Source organism: Atractosteus spatula, chromosome 14 (genome assembly GCF_055471065.1).
Source record: "Atractosteus spatula isolate fAtrSpa1 chromosome 14, fAtrSpa1.hap1, whole genome shotgun sequence".
In the NCBI taxonomy this organism is placed as follows: domain Eukaryota; kingdom Metazoa; phylum Chordata; class Actinopteri; order Semionotiformes; family Lepisosteidae; genus Atractosteus; species Atractosteus spatula.
Window position 1 is genome coordinate 4,682,343 of NC_142719.1, and position 24,984 is coordinate 4,707,326.

At 42.0% G+C, this 24,984-nt stretch overlaps 1 protein-coding gene across 11 annotated transcripts in view; it reads left to right on the forward strand.

Moving 5' to 3' along the window:
* Positions 1-19,939: 19,939 nt before the first annotated feature.
* Positions 19,940-24,984, forward strand: part of map7d1a (MAP7 domain containing 1a) — a 63,639-nt gene continuing 58,594 nt past the window's right edge. For all 11 annotated transcript variants that reach the window (XM_088932279.1, XM_088932283.1, XM_088932282.1 and 8 more), the window contains exon 1: positions 19,940-20,394. In XM_088932279.1, the coding sequence (XP_088788405.1) occupies positions 20,337-20,394 (58 nt within the window). In that variant the 5' untranslated portion in view covers positions 19,940-20,336. The remainder of the gene's footprint in view (positions 20,395-24,984) is intronic.

A 24,984-nucleotide genomic window follows, 5' to 3' on the forward strand; every position in this document is an offset into this window, starting at 1 on the left:
GGGCCCTGTTCAGAGGCCTTTCCCAGGAAAAAAGGGATATGAGATGTTGAGCAGTGTTAATTCCAGAATTTGGACTGCTTTAAATGCTGCAGGTTGTTCTAACAAAAAATCTGGGATTGAAAATATGTATTGACTGTGACAAAAATAAGTATTAAGATAAAAGTAGCCTCCTCAGCTTTAATGCCATTCTCTTATTTATGCATTAAATAAACACCGATATCTGACCATAGGGGATTTAGTCAAAATTCCATTTCAATTTGAAAAGTGTTGCATTTCTACAGGATACTGAGATTGAGGAGTTTAAACACAGGTTTCTGTAAAGGTATACCAGACATTGCTTTCAGAACTGTAAACACCAGTAATTTTTAATTCTCTGCTGGGTCGTAGTTGCTAGAGTAGAAGTGGCTCTGACTTCTGACTTTGAGTTTCTTACTTGCCTGTAAAAGAGGATCAGTGTTACTTCACCAACACATCCTGAAGTTGTATGCATTTATAACTGTTTGAAACAAATTTAATGTAGATAAACTGTATCTCTTATTGACTTGTTTCTGTGCAATGCACAGAATCTAATCCAAACACTAAAATGTAGCAGGCTTTTTAAAATTAAATATATTTTGGTACTGGTTTTCTATAAGAGTATTATATTTATTTTAAAAAATTGGGTTTGGAATCATTCTCTCTTTGTGTGATTCTGCTTCCCAACTGCTTTGTGTTCCTTGCTTGGAAAAGGGAAAATTGATCCAAGCAGTTCATTTGTATTGTTAGAAAAAAAGTAGTAAAGAATGCCAGACTTCACACCTCAAATGCATGTCATGTATTGCATGTAATTAGTAACTTCCCTGTAACAACAGATAATTTTAATAATAAAAATGATTATTTTTGCACATTTCCATAGTTCTGGTCTCAGTACATGAGCAAAAAGGTTTTGTAGAAAAACACTTTACATTGTAATTACAGTGTACAGTATGACAAGCATATCTTACAAGTTGTATAGGTGCACATAATTATAATTTGAGATTATTTACACTTAAAGGGTATATTTTCCTAGTTTGTGTTGTAATTGCATGTTTAATGATAGGCTCTTATGTTTCTTTATAAGATAAATTATAAGTTATATTCCTCCTAGAACTGAGATAACAATGACATAAGATCTCTGTAGAAATGCATAAGATGTTCATATGTTATTTCAGTGACATCCAGTCTCAATTAATGTATTTGCTGTAATTATTGTCAAGTATCTCCCTAACAACGAAGGGTATAGATCACTCACCTTTTTTATAATGTGTCAGCATCAGCATATAACACATGACTCTGTTCTGTTTCATCCATATTACTACTTCATTTTGCTGATATATTTATCTGAAGCAGCTTACATGTGCAACCATTTAGGTGGTAATTAGGTGTAGAGAGTAATTACCAGAGTAATTTAGGTGAAGTGCCTTGATCAATGGTACAACTGGGATTTGAACCCACAACCTCCAAGGTACAAGTCCAGAACTCTGACTGCTACTCCACACATGTGCGTGAGTGGTCACTGCTCAAACAAAGCCTGGATTTTTCCTGGAAGGAGCGGACGAGCTGTGAATGATAGCAGTTCTCACGGGGCCGATCAGCTGAAGTGGTTTAGGATTGTCTTTGGTTTTCGCTGGGTGGCAGTGATGCGGTTGGAAGGTGTCGATTTGTTTACCCTTCCACCCGTCCTGCATCCAGTTTCCCATGTGCGTTTGAAGAGGAAGGGTCGGCCTTTCCAATATTTCCACACGGCAGGGGACGGGAGAGAGAGTTTTCTCCTGGGTCCATGCATGGCATAATGCCAGCCGAATCCTGTTGCCTGTAAGGGACTTCTGGGGTGGTGTAACAGTAAATGTTGGTAGGAGTCTCTTTTTTGCTTTTCACACGCTAGAGAGTGGGAAGCTGGCCGTTGTTGAGCTGGTGGGGCAGCTGGTTTGATCTGCCGAATCCAGCACTGCCCGAGGTGTGGAAGGAATGATGCGCTGGAAACCAGCATTCCAGGCATTCCTTTGGTCTGTTTCCATTCTGTTTACATCACCTTGGAAACCAGTGTTTCCATCTTCCCGCTGTTTGCCTGTGTGCATCCAGGATTACGTGTGCTGTGGCCCGGTCTAAGTTGAGAGTGCAGAGCGCCTGTGCTCTTCACAGTGTCCATGGGGAGCAGGAATGATGTTTCTTGTTGGAAATGTACTGTACTTGGCGAACAGCTCCAAGTCTTGCTTGCAGGGGACCAGCTAAAGGAGGACTCAGGATGGGCTGGTCCTAACCAAATACATGTAAATGGAAAACTACTGCTTTTCTGACACTTCCCTCTTCAGGGTCAGTGGCATTCCCAGTCATGTGCCCGACTCACCTTGGATCTGTCAGGGTCTGATTGTTGGCTATTTAAAATCGCAAATGTATAATGTTTCAATCTGTATCTTTACAAAAATATAGGGTAGAGGTACACATTGTTTTTTAACAACTTCTGTTTGTTGAAGATATTTTCTCGTCATTGTAAACCTACAGTAAGCTGAAGAAATTATACAAAAGTATATTTAATAAATTGTAAAGGAACAGGTAACGGGTTTATTCCATGCTGAAAGGAAACACTTCCTGTGGAGATGAAATGTTGTGTTTCCTTTCTACCTGTTTTTACCTGTTCCTTTGCAGCCTACGCATGCTGACACAGCTTCCTCCTAGAATTTTTCTTAAACTGGGCTGTTTTCCATATGAATGGAATGGTCAACCCAGTGAACCTCTTCAGAATACACAGGGAAACTTGAACAACAGGCGGCACTTTTCAACGCAAACGTTTGTGGCAGTATGGAACAAGCTACCCAGTAATGCTGTTGATGCCGATATCCTGACTTCTTTCAGGAAACGGCTAGATGAGGTACTCGTGAATCAACCCAACGTGGTAGAGGGGACAAATAGCCTTCTGTTTGTAGGATGTCTTTTGCTCTAATGGGTGCTGCTGTGATCTGAGGAGCTGATAGTAGGAGTAACTTTGTAGTTACAAACGCTTGTCAGAAGAGGGAGTGTGAGCACAGTGATCTCATCATCTACTCGTTGACTAGTCTCACCCTGCTGGCCTGTTTTTGGACGCTCCTGTAAAATGCAACTGATTTCTTCACTTGGTGCGCAGCACCTGGACATGGAAATGAAATCAACACAACACATATAAAAATACATGTTTTAAAAAAGATTTAGGGACTTATTTTAGTCTAAATATATTGCCCTTTATTAATGTGAATGAGACTAGCTTAAGTGGTGATACACAGCCTCTTTATAAAAGGTAATGTCAGTGGACTCAAAAGAAGTTCACTGTCTCAACCAAAAAAGATGACGGGTAACTGCGTTAGCTTGAGTTCATCGTGTTCCCAAACTTGACACAGGATGACTATGCCCGCTTGTGCTAATTATCTCAGGAATGTGTTTGCAGTGCCTTGAATTCCCCAGATAGTTTCTGTGCTGGAAAGAGGCTTCTGAAGAGGGTTTCTTTGCTTCTGCTCTTATTGCATTTTAAAACTGCGGAGGTGGATGTACGGTTTCTGCCAAAGCAGGACTCTAGTTTGATAATGTCTGCCGTGAGAGAATTTAATTGAGAGACAATAGAGAGAAAACAGCGTGCCTGTGGCAAAACCACACAATACCATCTGCATGCAATTATGCTGTAGATGTTTTCTTGTGACACGGGTACAGCTTCAGAAGAATGTGTGTTTTAAATACAGAGCTGCACATCTCTCAGTGGATTTTAAGAACAGATGACGTGTTTGAGAGGGATCAATAGCTACCTGTATAGCCCTTTTGAAAATACAGAGAGATAAAACGGACGAAAAGGAGAATGATCTTCCTTGCTTTCAGGCAGGTCTTGACTGTAAAATGAGGTGCTTCATAGTGTGCTGCAAGGACAGCCCAGCAGTGATATACTTGTGTTGCTGATGTCAGGGTCTGATTGACAGCAGGTTTCACAGAAAGTGAAGCCAGACTAATGTGATGGTCAAGTGGGAGGGAGATCAGTGCCTGGAAATAAAATAGAAATGTCCTGGGCTTGACATCAGGAGGACTGGAAAACCAGACAACTCTCCATTTCTCCTGTTCATCTTGGGTAGAATGCCACTTCTAAACCCTAATTGGTGTGGGGGGTTGTCCTTACCCCTCCTCTCACAGCAGGACGAGAGCTTTTCTATCAGGTTCAGGAAAATAAGCACCAAGTCTGAACCCTGATGTACAGCGCTACTACGAAGTACCTGACACATCGACCTCCTGAAGGAATGTTTAAGATAAGGGATTCTTTCTGAGGCTCGCACTTTAGAGGAAAGGAAGTTTCAGTCCTAAAAGTTTTAAATAATATTCTGAATTTTTTTATCATGATTGTTTTTCTTAATTTCCAGTCATCTATGAATGAGCTGTTTATGCAGATATAGATATTGGAGCACTCTGCAATCTAAAGTGCAATATGCTCTAAATCTAATAAAAATATGAAAAATAAATCAATTTGAAAAGTAATTATGTATCCTAGACAGAATAATAGTTTTATTATTCCAAACACAGGAAAAGGAGACATTTTTATTGGGGCTTGTTCTATGATTTGATTAAAAAAAGGTACAAAATATTGGAGCAAGCAGGGTAAAAAAGGTCAACTGATGGGAGTGTCGAATCAAAATGATCGAAACCCACATGAATGAATCAACATGAGCATTAGACAGGCTAAACTGATGACAAAGACGCCCCAAAGATATCCAGTAACATTTCGCCCTCCCCAGCAAATACCCAACATCCCCTCTCCTTCATTCCAAGCCAACAGCTTGCTTGAGCCACTCCTTTGCTGAAAACAGCTGGGGATTTATGGGATAGCTAAAGAGCAGATCCTCCTAACATTCCACACAGCCAGTTTAGGTCAAACGAGCTAATCTTTAAGGATACCTAAACTTTTGCTTCACCATCTCTATTGTGATCATGAAGGTTCTGAAATCTCAAGTGAGAATTAATCTTAAAGGCTGCTGTGAGAAGAGTGTCTCACTGTTTTATTTACGACACGAGGGTGTCAAATGAATCACAGTTTTGAGAACTAAAGCATATTATATCTGTCACCAAGCTGTTAGCACTACTGGACCTTTGAAGAGTATGCTGACTTTAGTATATCATGATCTACTTCCAACTATTTTTTTTAAATTTTGCTTGACTTTTGATTGCTTGACTGCAAAACAAGATTTAGTTTTTTTAGCGACATCCCATGTAGAACACAGCGCCAATATCAAACTTATTTACAGCATTACTGCTGTAGTCAATATTTACAATATACTTTACTCATCAGTTAATCCGCAAAACATGAAATATATTTTTTTTTAATTCAGTCCCTCACTGTCTTTTTTTGTTTTTTATTGAAGCAGACAAGCACCGTGGACATACAGTATTAACATCCAGAATAAGCAGAAGTCAGATAAGGACAAAGAATAACTTCATTCTTTCCTCAGTGTGTGCCTGGCAGTCAGTTGTTCTGTCAGCACACACAGCCATGTGAACTGGAAGTTTACTTTATGACTTATTTCATTAAACAGAGGCTCGTGGGCAGTATGTGTGAGAGACAGAAACAGAGAGAGAAACTGAAACAGGCTCAGGAGTTAATTTTGCTTTCATGAAGCTGGCAGACGCAATGCACTTCTAATGAGTAGAGCATCTTTACTTCCTTCTGTAGCGATACAGCAGAATTTATGCTGCCTATCATAATTGCATTCATGCTGGGCCTTGCTAAGCATGGTGCAATTTTAAGTTTTTGTTCTTTGTTAGTAAGTGCTAACTCTGTTAAAATGTCAAAGTGTATCCAAATATTCACTGCTAATATTATAAAGCAAAGAAGATATTTTTAATTACATTGTGGACGAAAGACCAGTTTCTCACCAACATGACCCCTGAAATAAAAAAGCAGATTATGTGTAATGATGGAAAGTACTGGGATATGGCTCCCAGCAATCCTTTCTTGCAGCATGAACGTTCAAGAGAAACATGAGAAAATATCCCCGCTCCCTTTTAAATAGTTTTGCTTTGAATCTCTGGTCAGATTTCGGCCCTCGGCCACATTTGCTGTGTAATGCAGCACTGAGCAGCATTTGTTCATTCCAGGAATGCTGGAAATGTTGCGCCCGATGTGCACATTCTTCTTTTTTTACCACCCATCTGCTTGTGGTTTTGGAATGAACCAATGATCATCTCGCAGGACAGGATCTCCAGGAAGCTGGGTCTCCAGAAAGATCTCGCTGTGATTGCTGCTCCTCTCCTTCTTTTAGAAACCCTGTGGGGAAATGGCTTATCAGAGTGCTGGATGAGTTGAGTTGTCTGGTGCGTCAGTGGTGACCATTCTAGTTTTGTTATAATAATAACAACAACATCACTTTGTTAACCCTTTACAATTTCTTGCATTAGGAATTGTCTTTTCGCATACCCCAGCTTGCTCTCCATGAGACACACAGACAGGGAGAGAAGCTTGGGGTCAGAGCGCAGGGTCTGTCATTGTACGGCACCCCTGGAGCAGTTGGGGTTAAGGGCCTTGCTCAGGGACCCAACGGAGTAGGATTCCTCTGCCGGCTGCAGGATTTGGACCGGCAACCTTCCAGCCACAGGCACAGATCCTTAGCCACAGAGCCACCGCTCCGCCCCTAGTTAGAAGCAACTGACTGAAACTGTGGGTAAAAAATGATGTTTTCTGATGAATTGTGTAAGAAGGCTTATATCAATCACACCAGTAAAGTGAGGGATGGCATTAAATTCTGAACTTATTGTGATTTCAGTCCATAATTAACTGTTTATTCCCGGAACAAAACCAAAATTAATACAGCCATGAATCATTGACTGATAAGACTTCTTTCTAGTTTTTATCTCTTTTTGATTGAACTAGAATTCCACTTTTCCAAATACAGCTCAATGTAGCATAGTGTTAGAATAACAGATCCCAGTTAAATCCAGGTCTCTCTTGATCTTCAGCATTAATCATCTGAAGGCTTTTGTAAAACGATTCCAACAGAGAATAATTGAATTACGAACTCCCGATGTTTCTCTGTAATTAGAAATGGCTTTCAGTACAATTAGAAATGCGAGAGGTGCTGTCACACAGTCATCCAATTTATTGTGAAATCCTGTTTATTGTAACCAGTGACTATACCAGCTGTGTTAAACCATTTATTGGTATTAGATTATTTTGCAGTGCCTATAGAGGTGGTAGGGTTCCGGTTTATTTCTCAGTAATTATAGAAAGAGATTGAAAGCAGGAGGATAATTGGTTAAAGAAAACGGCAATATCATTTGTGTTTTCACAAATCAGTTCAACATAAGCTTGTTTTGCCAGATGAGCTGCACAGAGCACCTGGAGGATTTCATCCAGACTCGGGACTCGGACCTGATGCATCTGGCATGAGAAAGCTGTGAGTTACAAAGACAAACAAGAACGGCGAGAGATAATTTAAGGGAGGGTTTCCAAAAACAGAATTTGCTTTTCTTGACTGTCCCCTGATCTCCTAATTCCACTCCTTTCGTTACAGTCCGTTATCAGACAGCAGACTCCTGCCGTGACACTGATACTGGGTACTGTTCAAGCAACATGGCGGGGATGTTAAAAAGGGGTATGGAAGACCAGTCTTAGATAAGCTCCTGATTCTATTTATAATGGTTTGCATCTGTACAGTACTTTTTAACTTTTCATACCACAGGATTTTAGAGTTCTTCACCTTCAGAGCAGATTGTTTTCATCTACCATAGAGTTGCAGGACCCCCTCGTGATCCATGATAGCCTGTGTGTGCCAGCAGCCCCACTACACAGCAGATGAGACAGAACTAAGAAACTGTTTCACCAATTGAATTAAGGTGATACTTTAGGTAGGCAATATTGAACAAGCCCGAAGCAGAGTTTGGTCGGGATGCCAGGGTTAACGTGCTTACTCTTACAAACGGTGCCACGGGGCTTTTAAAGACCATGTAGTCAGGACCTTAGGTTAAGGTTTCATCTGAAGGATGGCACTTCCTACAGCTCAGTGTCCCCTGTCACCATACTGGGGCATTGGATTGGAAATTCTCATCCAGAGAGAAGAGCTCCATTTACAGCTTCACTAACACCACTTACGGTAAGAGTCCTGACCAGGCCCGTCCTTCTGACATTGCTCTACAAGATGGTAATGCTGCTACCAGCATTCTGCTTTTGGACAGGCAATGGAAGGCTTTCCTTAACCTCAATTTCCTGTTTATATGTGTGCATTTTCAAAGGGGTGTAAATAGTAAGAATTTAGTTTGTCAAAATGTGTTCATCTAGGTTCAAATTTGATGGAGTGGGGCGAGAGCTGTCCCAAAACATCTTGTTTTTTATGAATGTTTAAAACTCAATTAATCAATTTATGGATGGATTACATTTCTGGGCCTAAATATGCTTTGTTGTTTGGCACTGAAATGCATTTGGCCTGACAGGTATGTCAGGGACTACGTCTGTGAATGGTTCCTGGTCTTTTTTATTTCCTCTTCGTCCTTCCTGTGTTCGGTGGGCTTTAAAGCTCTATAACTAATCCATTAAGTGGGGAATAATGAGGATTTCTGTCAGGGACTTTGCGTTTTCACTCCCTGGGAGGCCCAGTCTTCTGGGATTAGCGAGCCTTGCCTGAGCACATCCCGATCTGCCCTCATTTCCAGTCTCTCCAGGGCTCTATAATAGGATGCAAAAATGGTAATCGTGAGTCTCCTGCTCTGAATCTACTGTTCTGCCTTTCTCTGCCAGTTTACCCTATAAACCAAACATTTGATTACAAAATGGTATCACCTTCCCACTTTCCTATTACTTTGTGCACTTTAGATCTGTTTGTTCAAAGGCTTTTCTGTACCTTCATTCACCATCTTAAACCCACTTGTGATGAGTAATTTCTCATCTGACTACTTAATAGCATGGAGCAGTCTGATGGTAAAACTTGTGCACCTGGATGATGAATATATACTCGGCAGGCAAAAACAGGAAAAAAAGTACTTCTGACAGTCTTAAGATCCTCTTTGCTTCTAAGCATGGAAATGCTCTTGCTCGTTAAAAGTAGAGAGCTGGAGGCCTTCTTTGGGAGTTTCATGCCGTTGGAAGGCAGGGCCTGACTTCATCAGGGGGTCCCTTGTTTGTCATGGTAATGAAGGGGTCTCGGCTCCTGTGGGTCGTGCAAGGCTGAACGGCAACAGGAGATGTGTGCGGGGGGCAGGAGCGTGTCTGCGTCACTGGGGCCGGAGAGGCGGCGGTCTGGAGCCAGCCTGCGCCCCACACAATGGGCCCCCAGTCGCCCCCCGCGGCTCCAGCCCACGCCCCTCTCTGACTCCCTGTGAGCTTCTTCCCCTCTTCTTCCACTGGAGTGCATCCTCCACTTGTTTGTCTCTTCGTGCCAGAGGCCGCCAATCGCTCAGCCAGAAAAGAAACCCAAGAGGCTGGCAGGAGCTGGGAGGCGCAAAGGCAACAGCCTGGGGATGAAACCCTTCTTATTTTCAGGCCAGGAAAGGAAAAACCATGGTCAAGGCTGTGGGGCATTTGCACCTTCATGGGGGCAGCCATCTCAGCCAGGCGTTTCTCAATGAGCTGAGAACATGGACTCCCTTAGCGCATCTTCAGGGCGCCATCAGTTCTTCTATAAGTGGCAAATGTGAATCAGCATCTTGGTTGTTCATTATTGGATATACATCTGCAACTTTAAAGGAATATATGCTTTTTAAAAGCTGTCAATCTATAATGAATTTACTAAAAAAATACAAACAATGAAAAATGTGCCACAACAAATCAGGACTTTTCAAAGTTAATAAAATCTTCCATAAACCAGTCTCCACTCATTTGCCAAGACTGGTGTTTGTTCACTTATGTGAGACATCCAGACCTTGCCAGAAGAATTCCCACGGTGACATGCATGACAAGGCCTGTGTAGCAGAATTGGAAACTTCTCATTAATTAAGATTCTGCGGGTGCTGATGAGCACAGGCGACTGGCCACTGACAGGGAAGGGCTTCAACATCCCTAGAGCTCTTCTGGATTCTGCAAACACAAGAAGGAAATTTAAAAGGAAAGGAAATGTAAATGTTCAGTTGCAGAAACAGCAACGCCAATATACATGATTCCATTTCCCAAAAGGATTAATTTTACATTATGTTAAAGTTTCTTTTCTGAAGGTACCATTTTTTTGTTTTTTGCTGCAATCCTTTGATTCACCTCTTTCAATAAACATCTTCCTGAGATCCTCAGAACAATGAGCGACTAGCAACCAAACAAGACAGATGGGTTGAACAGCCTCATGTCCTTTGTAACCTTTCTGATATTTTTAACACTAAGAAGGGGTTTGTCTCTCGGCCAATTAGTACCATCAAACTGATATTCCATCCATCCGTTCTCTTTCTGCGTTTTCTAATACAGGGTCGCCAGAACCTATCCCAGCAAGCAACAGGTCCAAGGAAGGATACACCCTGAATAGGATGCCAGTTCATCACAGGACACACACACGGGACAGTTTTCCTAGAGGAACCTACCATTAGCTTGGACTGTGGATAGAAACCAGAGTACCTGGAGGAAACTCATACAAACACAGGAAGAACATGCAAACTCCATGCATATAGCACTTTGGGAATTGAATCTCAAAACTGCATGGCAGCAATGCTAACCACTGCACCGCTGTGCAATCCCACCAAGTTGATATTAACTACTTCAAATAAACACATACGCTGTACAGTTAAGACACCATTAACAACACAGGTTTCATTGCGTAAAAGAATAGCCTAACTACTGTTTTTATTTTCACAAAGCCTTCTAAGGGACTGTTTGGACTTATTGTTCTGACTATTAATACTTATATTAATTAAAGAGTACCAAAGCATTTGTAACAAAGGACATCTTACACCTGTGTAAGCAATGCCTGTGCTATAAACAAAAAAGCAGAGATTAGCGAGCACTACCGCAGTAGTGCTCTATCGCATGCTTGACACAAAGAGTGTGACCAGTGTGTTTTTAATCAGAATGAGTTGGGTATATTTACAGAGCAAAGAGCAGCACAGACATGGTGCAGCTGTTCTCTGCAATTAACAAGAGCCATCCTGAATGAACAGGGGCAAGCTTAGCCTACTTTGTCCTGGTGGGTTCGAAAGCTCTCTTAAGCTATTTTCCTCCACATTGCTGCTCATGAACGGTTCTTTCCTGAGCACAAAGCATAGCGATGTGAACACTCAAGTGTACGATAAGCCTCTGAACCTCTACCCAGACTGACAGTGCTTTCAGGCCTTGCCCAACTAATAAGCAAAATTTGTACTCGTTAGGAGTCAACCCCGCAAAAGCTTTCAGCACTCCAGTGCTTTGTTCCAGCCACGCTGGGCTTCGTATTCATATTTTGTCATTTGTATTCTGTTGAAAGTCTCTTGCTGCTTCATTCAATTCATTTTTCCAAGCCATGTTGTTTTTTTACACAGTCGTGTTGAATTCAGAACTGACCAGTCTTCTCAGTGTCCTGCAGAGATATTGGCTAATGAAATGGTGCCAAAGCTTTCACTCTGTGAGGAACATGATCACAGATAGCAGTTTATTTCTGCTTTGCTTCATCTGGCATGCAATTGCAACTAATTGCTCTATTAACGCCAACGCAATTGACCTGACTCAACACTTTCAACACCGAACACACTGATGTTCAAGCTCGAGGAACAATTTCTTCTTTATATACACTCACGCCAATAAATGAGTTATTCATAACATAATGAAAAACAAAACTGCATTGTTAAGCTTCCATTTGCTGTTAACATGATGCAACTGAAAAATCATGTTAATTTCCATTGCAGTTCCCATATCTAGATTTATATTTATATTTTTTAGATATTTAGAATTTATGTATATTTATGTATTAATTTCATCTATAGTTTAATTGAAAATATACTTTGTTATCATATCCAGAAAGCTATACTAATATTCTGCCTTTTCCGCCGTTCTCATTCTTTGTTCCTAAACATAATTGTCTACCACTTACACCTCACTTTAGATACGACCTAATAGTATGCATTTGTACTTGAATGTGCCCGTGCCTTCCGCAATCGTTTCTGCAGAGCTGATCTCAATCCATTTTGCGGAATCCCATAATTTGTGCTGGGGATGCAGGCTTTCATAGAACAGGATTACCAAATGGGGAGGGGTGGCTGGCTATACAATTGAGTTTAGAATAAGGATAATTGGAATAAAGAGCTTCTAGCCCACATGAAAGGCATGAAAGTATGAGGACGGGAATAAAACTGGTAGACAAAGATCCTGAATGGCCCGGCTAGTGAGAAGAGCTCTTTGAAAAGAACCGTGCTCGGACCAAAAAAAAGGAGAAATGGGGGATGGATTTTTAGCTTTAAATAAAGAGTTAACCTGAAAAAAACGAATACCGTGGAAGTCTTTTAAAACGCAGTTTAGTCAGCGAGGCTCTTAAGTCTGGTTTAGTCAGCGTAGTCTGAAAAATAACTGTTCAGTGCTATGTTGCACTGGGCCTAAGCAAGGGTATGCAGTTTCCCTTCTCTTAATATGTCTTTTGCGTGTTAGCAAAAAGGCAAAGCTCCAGACTGATTATAAAATGGCTAATTTAAAAATGGCTAATTGCTACAATATCAAGCATTTCTGAGTTCAGCTCCTCTTGCTTCTTTCTCGTGTTTGAAACAATCTGCTTTTCTCATTTTTATCTTTCATATTTTCATATGTGTGGAAAGGGGCAACGCATGATAGTTGTAAATGCAGGATACACAAACATAGGCCCTTAGGCAGTGTGCGCAGAGCCTAAATGAGCAGTTATTAATCCCCACATTGACTTTTTTAAACTACAGTTCTTTCAAGGTAAAAAAGAATAAGTCGTGTTCTTATTTTATAATCGTATAAACTAAATTGAAATTGCTCTATCATAGCACACGCGGGGTTAAATGTACTGGCTGCCGCCACAAATTCAGTTCACATGATGTTTTATTCAAGACAGAGCTGATTATAGTATAAAACTCACAGTGTCAGGGGAAAAAAATCAGGCTGGCTATTTTTATACGCGCTCTTTAAAAAATGAATGCATTTTTTTTTTCACTGTGGTTTATACATATTCAAAAATCTAGTAAACTAACACAAGGTCAGAAAACATTATATGTAAAATGTTATTTAGTAAGGAAGCACATTATACCGTACAGAAATTCTTTATTAAACTGTGAAGCAATCTAGAAAAAGCATGCTTCCTTCCAGTGACTGAGTAGTGAAGTCGTGAGTTCTCAGGCTGTATGCAAGCTAATCAGGACACAAACTGGCATAGTGTAGAAAAAAATAATGTGTTTGTGTGATCGTTAATAGGTTGTGCGCTTTTGAGTTCCGCATCTCATTTTGCTGAAAATTATGCTGTTTTCGTATGGTTGGGATACATTGTTCCACTGGTACTTTCGGCTTAACCTACTGTAGGCTAACCTTGCGTTCACTGTTCTCCAGTTAATGTTCAGCAAGCTTTCTTTGAACTGTAAGTATGTTTTATTGAACTGTTTTACACTTCCATAAAATCTTATTTCAAGAATTCAGGGAACAAAGCAGATTTATCAGGACACGAAAAGGTAGTGAAGGAAAGACCATTTTAATCAGGAAGCATCTGTCACCTTGCTTTACACAGGAATGTCTGCAATGTAATTGTACCATCATACATTATACCCTTTCAGAAAATCGAATCTTTCAGCTTTCAGTGTAAGGAGTGCGTTGAACCCCACAAATCTTTAGGAACTCTTAATTTCCCTACATACAACGTCACAGCTATTACCTCTATTCCATTATGTACAGCTTTAAAATGACTATATTTCCAATTCTATGGCTTTTGTTTCATAGATCTGCCTGTATAGAATGCATTTGCAGGAATTCTGGAAAAGTTACAGATCGGCCAGTCCAGCACGAGGATAGATTTCCTTCTTTTCAGCCGTTTAGAACTCCTCCGTCAGCAGTCTGCCATGAGTCACCCCAGATACAGTTGGGGCGACAGGTGGCTCTTGGGTTTGTGGGCTAACGCAGTCTAACAGCTGCACAAAGAATCCCTGCCGAGTGGAGACAGGAGAGGACATCCCCACTCCCGGTTGTTACTTTTGTGAGTGTCTTTGTGTCAGACGCTCTTAACTTGGTGGAGTGTGAGGCGCAGGTGGCCAGCTCGACACAGCGTCTTTAAAAACTAAAAAAGAGCTCGAGCATGGAGAGTCTTTTATTAGACCCAAACCTGCGTCTTGAAAAGCAGAAACTCGAGCAGTGAGGTAAAAATCGCTTGTGATGTGTACTTAAGGAAACACAAGTGAAGGGGTAATTCCACACATGAAACAAAATATACCGTGTGGTTCAGTTTCTATATATGTTTTTGTTATATAAAATATGGACCTTTTGCTAGTTCGCGCTGCTGCTTCAAAGTACTATGTGCTCATGTACTTACCTCTCCCCTGGAAGGAAAGGAGAAATACTTTGTCCAGAGAATTACCCATCCTAAAATATGTAACTATGCACGATCCATCATGAAAACAGACCATGTGTTTAGTAGATTAAATCAGTATCGCACGGTAGATTTTAATTAGTAAGTGGTACCATGCAAGATTACAGCAGTAAAGTGATGTACTTTCATTATAGCTTAATGAAATTTAACTATACTGTTGGCGAAATCACCTATGGCAGACACCAGCTCTTTTTATTTCTCATTTTATTACGATAAAGCATCGTTTATTTGAAATCATGCTTGTGTGTGCGAGTGCCCTGTGATGGGCTGGTGTCACGTCCAGGGTGATGTCCTGTCAGCTGCTCTTATGCTTCTTGGTTAAGCCCCAGGTTGCCCTTCCCTTTTTCTGCTTTAGAATTCTATTGATAAAGAGAATCCCCTTAGAATTTTCTTCTTGAAGGAATTATTGGCGATTTTTCACACCAGATGAAATCTGTCTGGCTGCTGTCCCAGAACCACTGGAATCCCTACAGATCTCTTTGGAATCATTTTTCTCTTAAAATGAAGGGTCTTGCAAGGAAATAGACATTTGGAGGAGAATTTCCATAAGCAGTGGACTAGAATTTAAAACATGTACAGAAGGACAACATTCCCCTCTAGCCTATGAATTTTAAGACTCTCTCCTTGATGTGTTATAGAAAATAATTAATGTGTCACCCGTCTCGCTTGCCTTTTTCTTAAATGTGAGGTTAACTTTGTCTTCTGTGTAAATCTCTCTTTGACATCAATGCTCCGCGTTACAGGAGGTCAATGTTCTGATTTTGTGTTCCCACAGCAGAACCAGGGATGCTAAATCACACCCACCAGGGGTTTCCAAGCTTCGGGGGGAGATAAATCTAAACATTTGGTGATAATTCAAGTAACTTCTCTTAGGCGTTGTGCTCAGCCATCACTGCAGGGTGCAGAACATTAGTGTAAATCAGGGAAACGGCCTTGAGGATTCAGGTTGTCAGAATCACTCCAGCTCACTGCTGAGCCTGGAGTCATTGTTCGTCCCCTCACTGAGTTGGCATGCTGGATCGCGCACGAGGCAGCAGGAGCTGTCTCTCTGTACAGTAAGTGAGCAGGAAAGTTGCTGTTGCATCTGTGTGCTGTCTGAAAGCATGTCTTGTGCTTCGGTACTTCACAGGTCCATGGTGTCCTTGTTAAACAGTTCAGAGACTCCAGCCTTAAACAAGATGTCTGGCACATATTACTCCAGTATTCAACTGGTGCTGTGAGAGTGTCAAAAAACAGGATCTTGCAGGGAATATTCTGGGAATTTACTTCAGTTTTTTTTTATTTTCTACAAACATGAATAATCAAATAGATTAATCTTGGTTTTGAGTCCAAAAACCAAAGACTGATTTAAAACAAATTTAGAAGACTAATTAGGTACATCATCCATATTAATATTCCTTTGGAAGTCTGTATTTGTATGTACATATTTATTCACTGAAATGAAAGTTAAAACCAACACTGTAGCCAGTGGTACACAACTCCGATCCAGATGTCCAATGGGTTGGCAGATTTTCATACCTCTGTAACTGAGATGATCATTAGCTTAATTGGACCAGTGTAACACTGTTCATGGGTCATCAGCTGTTACCATTTCCAAGAGACCTAAACAAATGGATTCTAGTTCTCAAGGACTGGAATTGTGCACCTATGGCATTAAGGGAAATGAGGAAAAATTTATTAACAAGTTGAAAAATTACATTCAGTCAAGGACAATAAAGAATCTGAAACAGAAAATCAAAGAACAATTTTCTCTGTACAGTACAATTAAGTGATCATAATCAGCAATAAAAGCATTTACAGGGGTTAACTACAAGTTCTTCATAGTGGCCACAGTATGGCTAACCGTATGAAAATAGGAGGGAATGTTTTTTCTGGACATAGCAAACAGGATCTGGTCTGCCATTTCCAGGGCTTTACATACAGACTTATTCAATGTGAGGACTCTCTCCCAGGGCCCTAACTTAGAACATAGACTGTTCCCTTCCAGTGTGGCTGCAGTTTTCTCTTATACCCAAGGAACATCCCTACATTACAGTTACCCTTGGAGTGGCCATTGCAAGCTTCTTTTTGCAAGAAGGAAGGAGACAAATGAGAGGAGACCATTCAGCCCACATACAGTAGCTTGGTTGGTTCCTACTTGGATGCTAGTAGCTACTTCTACATAGCTGTGTCCTGAAAGAGATGCCATCAGCCAGGGCATCAGCTACAGTATGAGGCTGCACAGCTTTATTCCAGACTCTCACAACTCCCTGTGTAAAAAAAAAGTACCTCCAGTTTTCAGTTTTAAATGTGCTTCTGCTTAATTCTCACTCATCTCCTCTGGTTTGTGTTTCACGGTGTCCTGGAGAATTGTCTGTCTTTGAGTCGGATGCTCTTAAGAGTCTTCTCTGTTCAAGACTAAAAAGATTAAGATGGAGTTCTCTGTACCTGAAAATGCAGGATTTCCTTTAAGCCAAGGGATATATGCGGAGTCTGTACATCTTAGGGTCTAAGCTTCAATCACTTTCAAAGCAGAGAAAAGGAATTCTGATTTTGAAAGTCTCCACTAATAATTATGAATGTAGCTTGAGAGGATCACCAAGGTTTTGAAAATGCATTGTGACAGCTATTTTGAAACAGACCTATTCAAAACATTGTTTCGAAAGCATGTTGGAAAAAGCATTGGACATCGGTTTGTTATCTTTGCATTCTATTAATTAAGCCCAATTCATGACAAGAAATTCATAGTATTTTCAGCAATGTAAAGGCATTAAGATTGGTGCAATGGCTTCAAGAAACAAGCAAAGGGAAGTATTAGGAGTAAGTGAGTAATTCTTTCCACAAGCTTATAGGCCTCTCCAGAGGGTGTTGAGTTCCACACTCTGTAAGGACTTTGTCGTGTGCAGCTCTGCTATCTGACTGGTAGCATAGACGTTTTATGTGAAAATGGCTTAGTGAGAAGGGCACAAACATACGGCACTGTTCACCAGCACAGTACATATCAACACCACCAACCTGTAGGAGTGCTGCAGCAGCTCTAATTGTGTGTGCCTTGTGTTACATCAGTAGGCATAATGCTTACTGTTGGGTGCTTATGGGAAAAGAGGCACAACAAACAGCACTATTGTAGTAATAATACAAATAATATTATATTTAGCTTAAGAGATAAGCTTAACTTCCAATATACCTACCAATAGTACTGAGCCATCCTGGGATACCTGGAGTAGGGTGTGTGCTAAGGTAGTTTCTTTCCTGAAAATGTCATCATATATTATAGGCAGTCATAGTATTGTATTGTTTAAGAATGTGGCGGAAACATATTAATAATAGACATCATCATCCACGACAAACTGAAAAAACGAGAGCTTTTACCTTGGTGTACCAAATCCTTTAAAAAAGGACTTGTGAAGGAGGACATCCCTCTCCGTTTTGTAACAAAACAATTAGTCAGAGCGCACTGCAACACTATGAGAAGAAGTCTGTGAAACTGGACATATGCAACGTTTTCCAAATAATCATATTCATCGATCAGTTGATAAGAGTGGAAGTATTGCCAGCCTTTTCGGCTTTGCAGCTTGAGGAGAGCCAGTTAAGACTCTTGGCTCATGTTGTGAGAGACAGCAGTCTGAATTCACATGGTCCAAACTTGTAATAACAGAGCAGACACACACAGCAGGCCCAGATGAGGTAAAGCACTGAAATTAGAGCTCCCCAACCATCACAACTGTTGCCAGGATCATAAAACAGAGGTTGGAAGCAACTACCAAGTTCTCCATTAAAATTAAAACCTTACGATTTACTGTACAACAACCAGTTTTCACATTGCTGGAAGAACTTCACACGATATAGCAATAAATCCATCATCAAAAATGAGAGATTTTGAGCCTTAAAGATTTTCTAGAATTTGATAATGAAATATTAACAAGATAATAGGTTTCGTGTTTTAAGCATGTTCTGTTTCTGTGAAATGAAACTGGAATTAAACCAGATTCCAGCCTTGCTCCTTCACTCTGAAGAACGAAATAAACAGGTCTCCTGAAATAAATATTAGAGAAAAGATGCAGCTCTGTGACCTACTTCATCTTGTTTTGCATGTCATTGCAATAGCGAGAGAGAATATGCAAGAGCAGACACAAATTGATAAGAAAGGACGGACAGCAAGCCGGCAGTTGTGCTGTGTGAGTACGTCATTGACTTAACCTGACCCACGTGATTTTCTCCGTTATCAATAGGCTTACAAAAGGACAAAATGTCCAAATTAAATTCTGATTTGAAAGAAGGCACAGAAATGCTGACATCTGTGACTGAAAGATTATTTTTACTAAATCATCGCAAAATCTAAATGTGTTAGTAATGTTTCAATACACGCTTTGACGTGCGGTTGAAAATTAGGACTCTCTGGAATCACTGCTGGTCTTTCATTTATTTCTAACAGGAGCACAGTGCAGACTCAAACCTCCTACATTGCTTAATTTATTGGATTAAAAAAGGAAAATAAGCATTTTAAGAATATATGTTTTGATATCATTGTCTAAAAAGGCATAAAATAAACTGCACGTTTGTAATAAGCAGGATTTTTACTTTATTTAAACACGCTTGCATAGTGAATTATTCTCAACAACAAATCTTTAATCTGCTCCAAAAAGATTACTTGAATTCTCAAAGCTTTGATACTATATATTAGAACAATCAAACTTTATTTTTAACTTACGTACTTACTGAAAACAGACATTAACAAGCTTCAGTACACAGTTCCCTGACACTATTTACTCTTAAATGGCAACTTTTAAAGAAATTAACCACCTTCGAATTATGACGGTGCGCAGTACTGACGCCTGGCGGCGAAAAGGAGAATTGCCACGCCTAAGTAATGAACAAATGATTCTTAAAATACTGCAATGGGTTGGGGATTCTTAATGGGATAATCGCTAAATAAATAAAAAATAAAGCAGAAAGTTAACAACACAATATTTAATAGCGATGCTGTGCTGTATACGACAGCAACACAAGTAAGATGTATTCCGCAGGCAATGCAGACGTGAACAGCAGAAATGTCCTAGAAATGACTGATAATCGCTACGACCTATGAAACATCATGAAATAATAATTATATACAATTTTCCAAGCTGTCGCTTTAAAAGGGTCGGGTTTAAATGGTCATGATCTGCTCTAAGTGACTCACCATCTGTGCACGCAGCCAAAATAATTCAACTTTCCCCAGATAGTCTCAACATGTTGGGATCCTCCGAGGACGCAACCATTCCCCCTAAAAGGGGAAAGAGTCGTCTTAGCTGTGGAGAATTACCCCCTCATCTGTGACGGTGTAAGTAGATCAAAAATCCTAGGCTCAAGTCACACAATGATGAATTTTGAAACCCAAATAAAACCTTAATTGGAGGAGTCCGAGATTTTAACTCTGCGCACCAACTATGGAGATCTACCCAAATTCTCATGGTACAGTCTTCCTTTAGAGGCCGAGCAGGGACTGTCCGTACAATAGCAGTCCCATCAGCTGTTGTGCTGGGGGGTGAATGGGGTTTCTTTCTCCTGTGGGCTTTTCGAAGTTTTGAGAACACCACCCCGGTAACAGCGGGGTTCTTGCGTGTTTCGGTGACGAGCACCCCCCAAAAAAAACACAACTGGGGGGAAAAAAAATCTTTCTTTCTTTTTTTTTCTTTCCAGAAATCGACAAATCGATTTTTTTCGCCCCCCGTTTCCAGCTCTTTCCATTTGGAATTGGGGGTAGACTGTGAGTGTGCATGCTGGTGGCGAAGCGACTGAACTGAGTCTTTTTTTTGGGGGGGGTGGGGGGATTGCTGGAGGAATGAGCACATTGCTGGAGAGGGAAAGCGAAGAAGCGCATGGTTGAATGAGAAAATGGAATGCAGAGAAATCGGAGCCGACGTGGAGGAAAAAACGCCACCAGTTGAGAAATGTAAGTTATCTTTTTAAAGATGAAATCCCCCGAATTCGTGGTTATCATTTTGGTGGCCTGCGCCGGAGCGATCCGATGCCCTTGGTCCAGTGGTTGAATGTTGAAAAAGAGCTCTTTCAACAGCAGTGTGTCGGTATGCTGCGTTTTAACGCTTATTAAAATTGTAGGGGAGTGTGGTGAGCCGGAGATCGGGAATAATACCGTGTGTTTACAGATGTTTTATAAGGAAATCGGATGATAACCACCCAACGAAGTATTTTCCTGCCTTCTTACAAGTACTTGCTAGGTTTTTTTTTAATCCCTTGCAACGCTTTCGTTATGGAAGAATATGGAATTATATGTAATGTGAATTTGCTTGGAAAAAGAGGGATTATTGACCGTCCCACGGAATGCATTTGAGGATAAACCAATCCCCATTATTTGTAAACAGGTTTAAAAGCAGTTTGAAATGTTGTTCAACGCTGATGAGCATTGTCATCTTCTAAAAACACAACCCGTGTACGTTTTTGTGCCCAGCAATACACAAGTGTAGCGAAAGGTGAAGCAGAAGGAAGTCTGTGACACAGCACCGCTTGGATAAATTGTATCTGAACGCTTCCGATGTTCATCGTGAACCACAACATTGCTGGTCGCTTCATCTGCTGCGCCACGACTACGGCTCACTGTTTCTTTTACTTTGCTTTTTCTTAGGAATCCGATAACTTGAAATGCCCGTGATCTCACAGTCTGTTTATTCCGTTGCATTTTTTTTGCCGTGTCTGAACCCCCTCCCCCTTCTGATTTTACAATAAACCTCATGGCACGTTAAATCCAGTCTATGAGCCCTGTGGCCTCCACACCGGTTGCTGGTGCGGCGCACTGTGGCAGAACACCTTCGGAGGGTTAGGACTCGTGAAAGCACATTTCCAGAGGTGCTGTTGGAGTGTTGTTTGGCGTTGAGGAGGCAAAGGAGACGAGGAGAGTCTTCATTCATTCCCAACCTTAGAGATCCAGTTCAGCTGGGAGAGGAGCATCTTCTGAAATACGTAGATCGGTGCATTTCAGAAATTAAGAGGACAAACAAAAATTGATCTCTCCTACTCCTCGATGTTAAATTTTAGGGGATCTGTCGAATGTGTCTATTGTGTGAGATGTATGAGACCGAGATGACCTCGGAATTGGTCACATTCCTAGCTCAGCGCTGTGTGGGTCTCTTAATACAGCAGATGACTGGTGATTGTTTTCCTGTTCCATCCCAACAGATAGGCTACAGCCAGGAGAATCTGCTCTGTGGGAGCCACGTTAGACCCTTTGAAAGGAGTGCTGGGGAGTCTGGTTGTGGCTGGCTTTAATTCTTGGCAATGGCAGGTGTTTTTGCCCCACAGGCTGGGTGTCTGTGCAAAGCCCTGCTCTGAACAGTGCAAGTATGGACGTGCTGTGTGACTCAGGATGGTGTAGGCTCTTGAGCACACCAAGTGGGCGGTTGCTCAGTGTTTGAAGGTGTGTGGAGGGAGGGGGTGCTGTAGTGGGTGGCTACAGGACCTGGTGAAGGATACTGCTGTGTGGCAAAAACACCCATAATGTTCATGCACAGGCATGAGTGAGTGGGGCTGTAAGTCTTAGATGGGTAGTCACTTGCCAGAGATGGGTTTGATTAGCGTGCTTGTTTTCAGATGTTTTGGAAAAGGCTTTCCCACTTTCTGACACTATTTTCAAGGAGGTAGGAAATTTTATTTCAGGAAGCAAACCACAAAAACAAAAGAAAAGCCAGGAAGCATTTTTTTTTCTTGGGAACACACAGAGCAGGACAAGATACACATATAATCAAGTAATAAAAGACCGTCTAGGCTCATCTCTGAAACCTAGTCTTCGATGTACATACCAGTTGTAACCTGGCCCTGGTTTTGCAGTAATGTGCCCTGACTGTATGCATTGTTAACATGCACACCAACGGTTTTGCTCTTAACTAGTTTCCAGCTGGAACTGGGTTTCATGTTATTTGTGTTACTAGTTTTATGTTTGTGTTATTTTTCAGTGTTGTTTTTTTGTGGACAGCAGCACGTGCATTTTGCATGTGAAGATGTTACCGTGGCTGAGTTATTTGACTCACTCCTGCTGGCCCACTGAAGCGCAGCTGCATGAGTCTGCCCAGGTCCTGGATACAGACCTCCTGGGCAAGACAAGGATGCTGATGACAGAGGTGTTAGTGGGGCCAGTAGGGAGTCTTTATCCTGCAGTCTGTGTGGGTCCTAATGTCTCAGTATAATGAGGGGACACTATACTGTAAAAAAGGCACCGTTCTTCAGATGAGATGTAAAACCGAGCTCCTGGCTCTCTGTGGTCATTAAAAACCTAAGGGTGTTTCCTGAACAGAGTAGGGGTGTTACCCCAGTGTCCTGGCCAAATTTTCTCCCCATGCCTTTACCAGTCATGGCCTCCTAATAATCCCCATCAATCAATTGGCTTCATCACTGTTCTCCTCCCCACTGATAGCCAGTGTGTGGGAAGAGTACTGGAGCATCATCCAGGTGGGGCTGCACACTGGTGGTGGTGGAGGGGAGTCCCCATTACCTGTACAGAGCTTTGAGTGGAGTGTCCAGAAAAGCAGTATAGAAGTGGAAGGAATCATTATTATTTAGATGATCTGAGGTAGGATCACCTTAGGAATTTGCCATAGGTTTCAGAAAGCTCTAATTGCAGCGTGTATACTACTACCAGTTCTGTCCGGTTAGGATTTAGATGCTCGGGAAGTCGTTCTCCGACCGATAGAGGTGACGCCGGTTAGAAACCTACACGTTTCTCTCGCCACGCTGCAGTTAGGCTTGTGTTCCTGTCTTCAGTCCTGGACCCAGTCCTGCTCTGCGTGTCTTCTGATGGCAGTGGGTACCTTGCAGATCTAAACCGCTGTCCTGTAAGCACGAATGCTTGCAGGATCACAGGTGCAGATCCCACCCTTGTCTTTAGGCTGTATTTAACTACGTCTCTGTGGAGCTGTCTGATGGGGAAGAGATCGGAGCACAGCTGTAACGCTGGATTTCCAGCTCAAGGTCAAAACGGCGAGCGAGACAATCTGCCGCAAGCCGCGTGTGTGAGCTCATTGTCCACCTCGTCTCCGTCCTGTGAAGCCCGCTACTGGAAGCACCAGAAGTGTGCGCTTCCTTCCTGTCTCTCAGAGGTCAGTGGGGGGTTTTGGCTGAGCGTCAGGAGCTGGGAGAGAGGAGCCCCACCCTCGCTGTGGGAAACTTCATCTGGGACTGCCAGACACAGCTGCCCGGCTCTCGGGGGAGAAAGCAGATCAGTTTCCTTGGCTTTTTTTTCTCTGGGTCCACTTTGGGCTGCTTGCCTGAGAATCTGAAAGGAAAATGAAGTTGAATGTCCGGCGGTTTCTGGGCTAAATTCGGATAGCCTGCTTACTGAGCATCTGCCTTTCGGAGGCATTTCAGTCCCTGGTCTGTTCACAGAGGGCCTAGCCTGTCAGGAGCACGCCTGCCTGTGGCTGTCGTGTGCAGAAACCTGTAAAGCAACAGCACCCCAGCTGTTGGGGAAGGTCAGCCAAAGATCAGGGCAGCCTTCCTCTCTTTTCAGGTTTATCCAGCCATCCATTTTGTAAACCGTGTTATCCAGGACTGGGTCGCGGGAGAGCCGGGGGCCTGTCCCGATAAGCAACAGGCGCAAGGCAGATTTCCCTGTACGGGACGCCAGCCCATCGCGGGGCACGCACACATCCAAACACGCAAACACTCACACCAGGGCCGAACTGTGGGAGGAAACTGGTGCACCCTGGAGACACCCAGCCGAACACGGGGAGAACATACGAACTCCATGCAGACTGCACCCCAGGAGTTGAACCTGGAGCCCCAGCGCTGCCAGGCGGCAGTGCTGACCACCGTGCCACCCCTTTTCACTTCTGTGTTTGCCAACTGTAATAACACACGTTTGGGAGCGGTGCAGAAAATCCCACAAGCCATATTTGTTGAAGGCTGCGGAGTCTGGGCTGAGTGTCTTGAGATGACAGAGTGGGAGAGGGATTTGAGGAAAGAGTTTGTCAGCATGTTTCTTCTGACCTGGAAGGGGAGGTGCTATAGCTTGGGTTGAATGAATGAGTGTCATGCGGACGTGTACATCTGCTTCTTATGAACAGTCTGGAAGCAGCAGGATGTGTTTTTTCTGTTAATTTTTGCTTTGTCCTTTGGAAAGGACACTTTGTTTCTTAAAAGATGTTTAAATCGCTGTCCAAAATGATGTAGGACAGTAGAGCAAGTCGTTTGGCATTGTAGCTTGCCGATGTGGACATGTGCTGTCCCCTGGAGTCGATTTTTGTGTTTATAAAATCATTCTGCCTGCTATAACTTCAGCAGCAAATACCGTATTGTCGTGTGAATAGCATTTGCTTCTGATCACTTGCATTAATGTAAGGTATGAGTGGATAATGTAGTTTGAAATCCTGTCAGACACCTGTACCAGTTTGTTGTTTTTAATACTAGTGTGTTATTCTGGGGTTTCAATGATGAATACTATAACTAAACTCAAGTGAGGCATTGTGAGGGGGGAAAAGCATTCTCCGCTTTAAAGACGAAGGATATTGAGGACCTAGGGTAAAATTAGATGGCA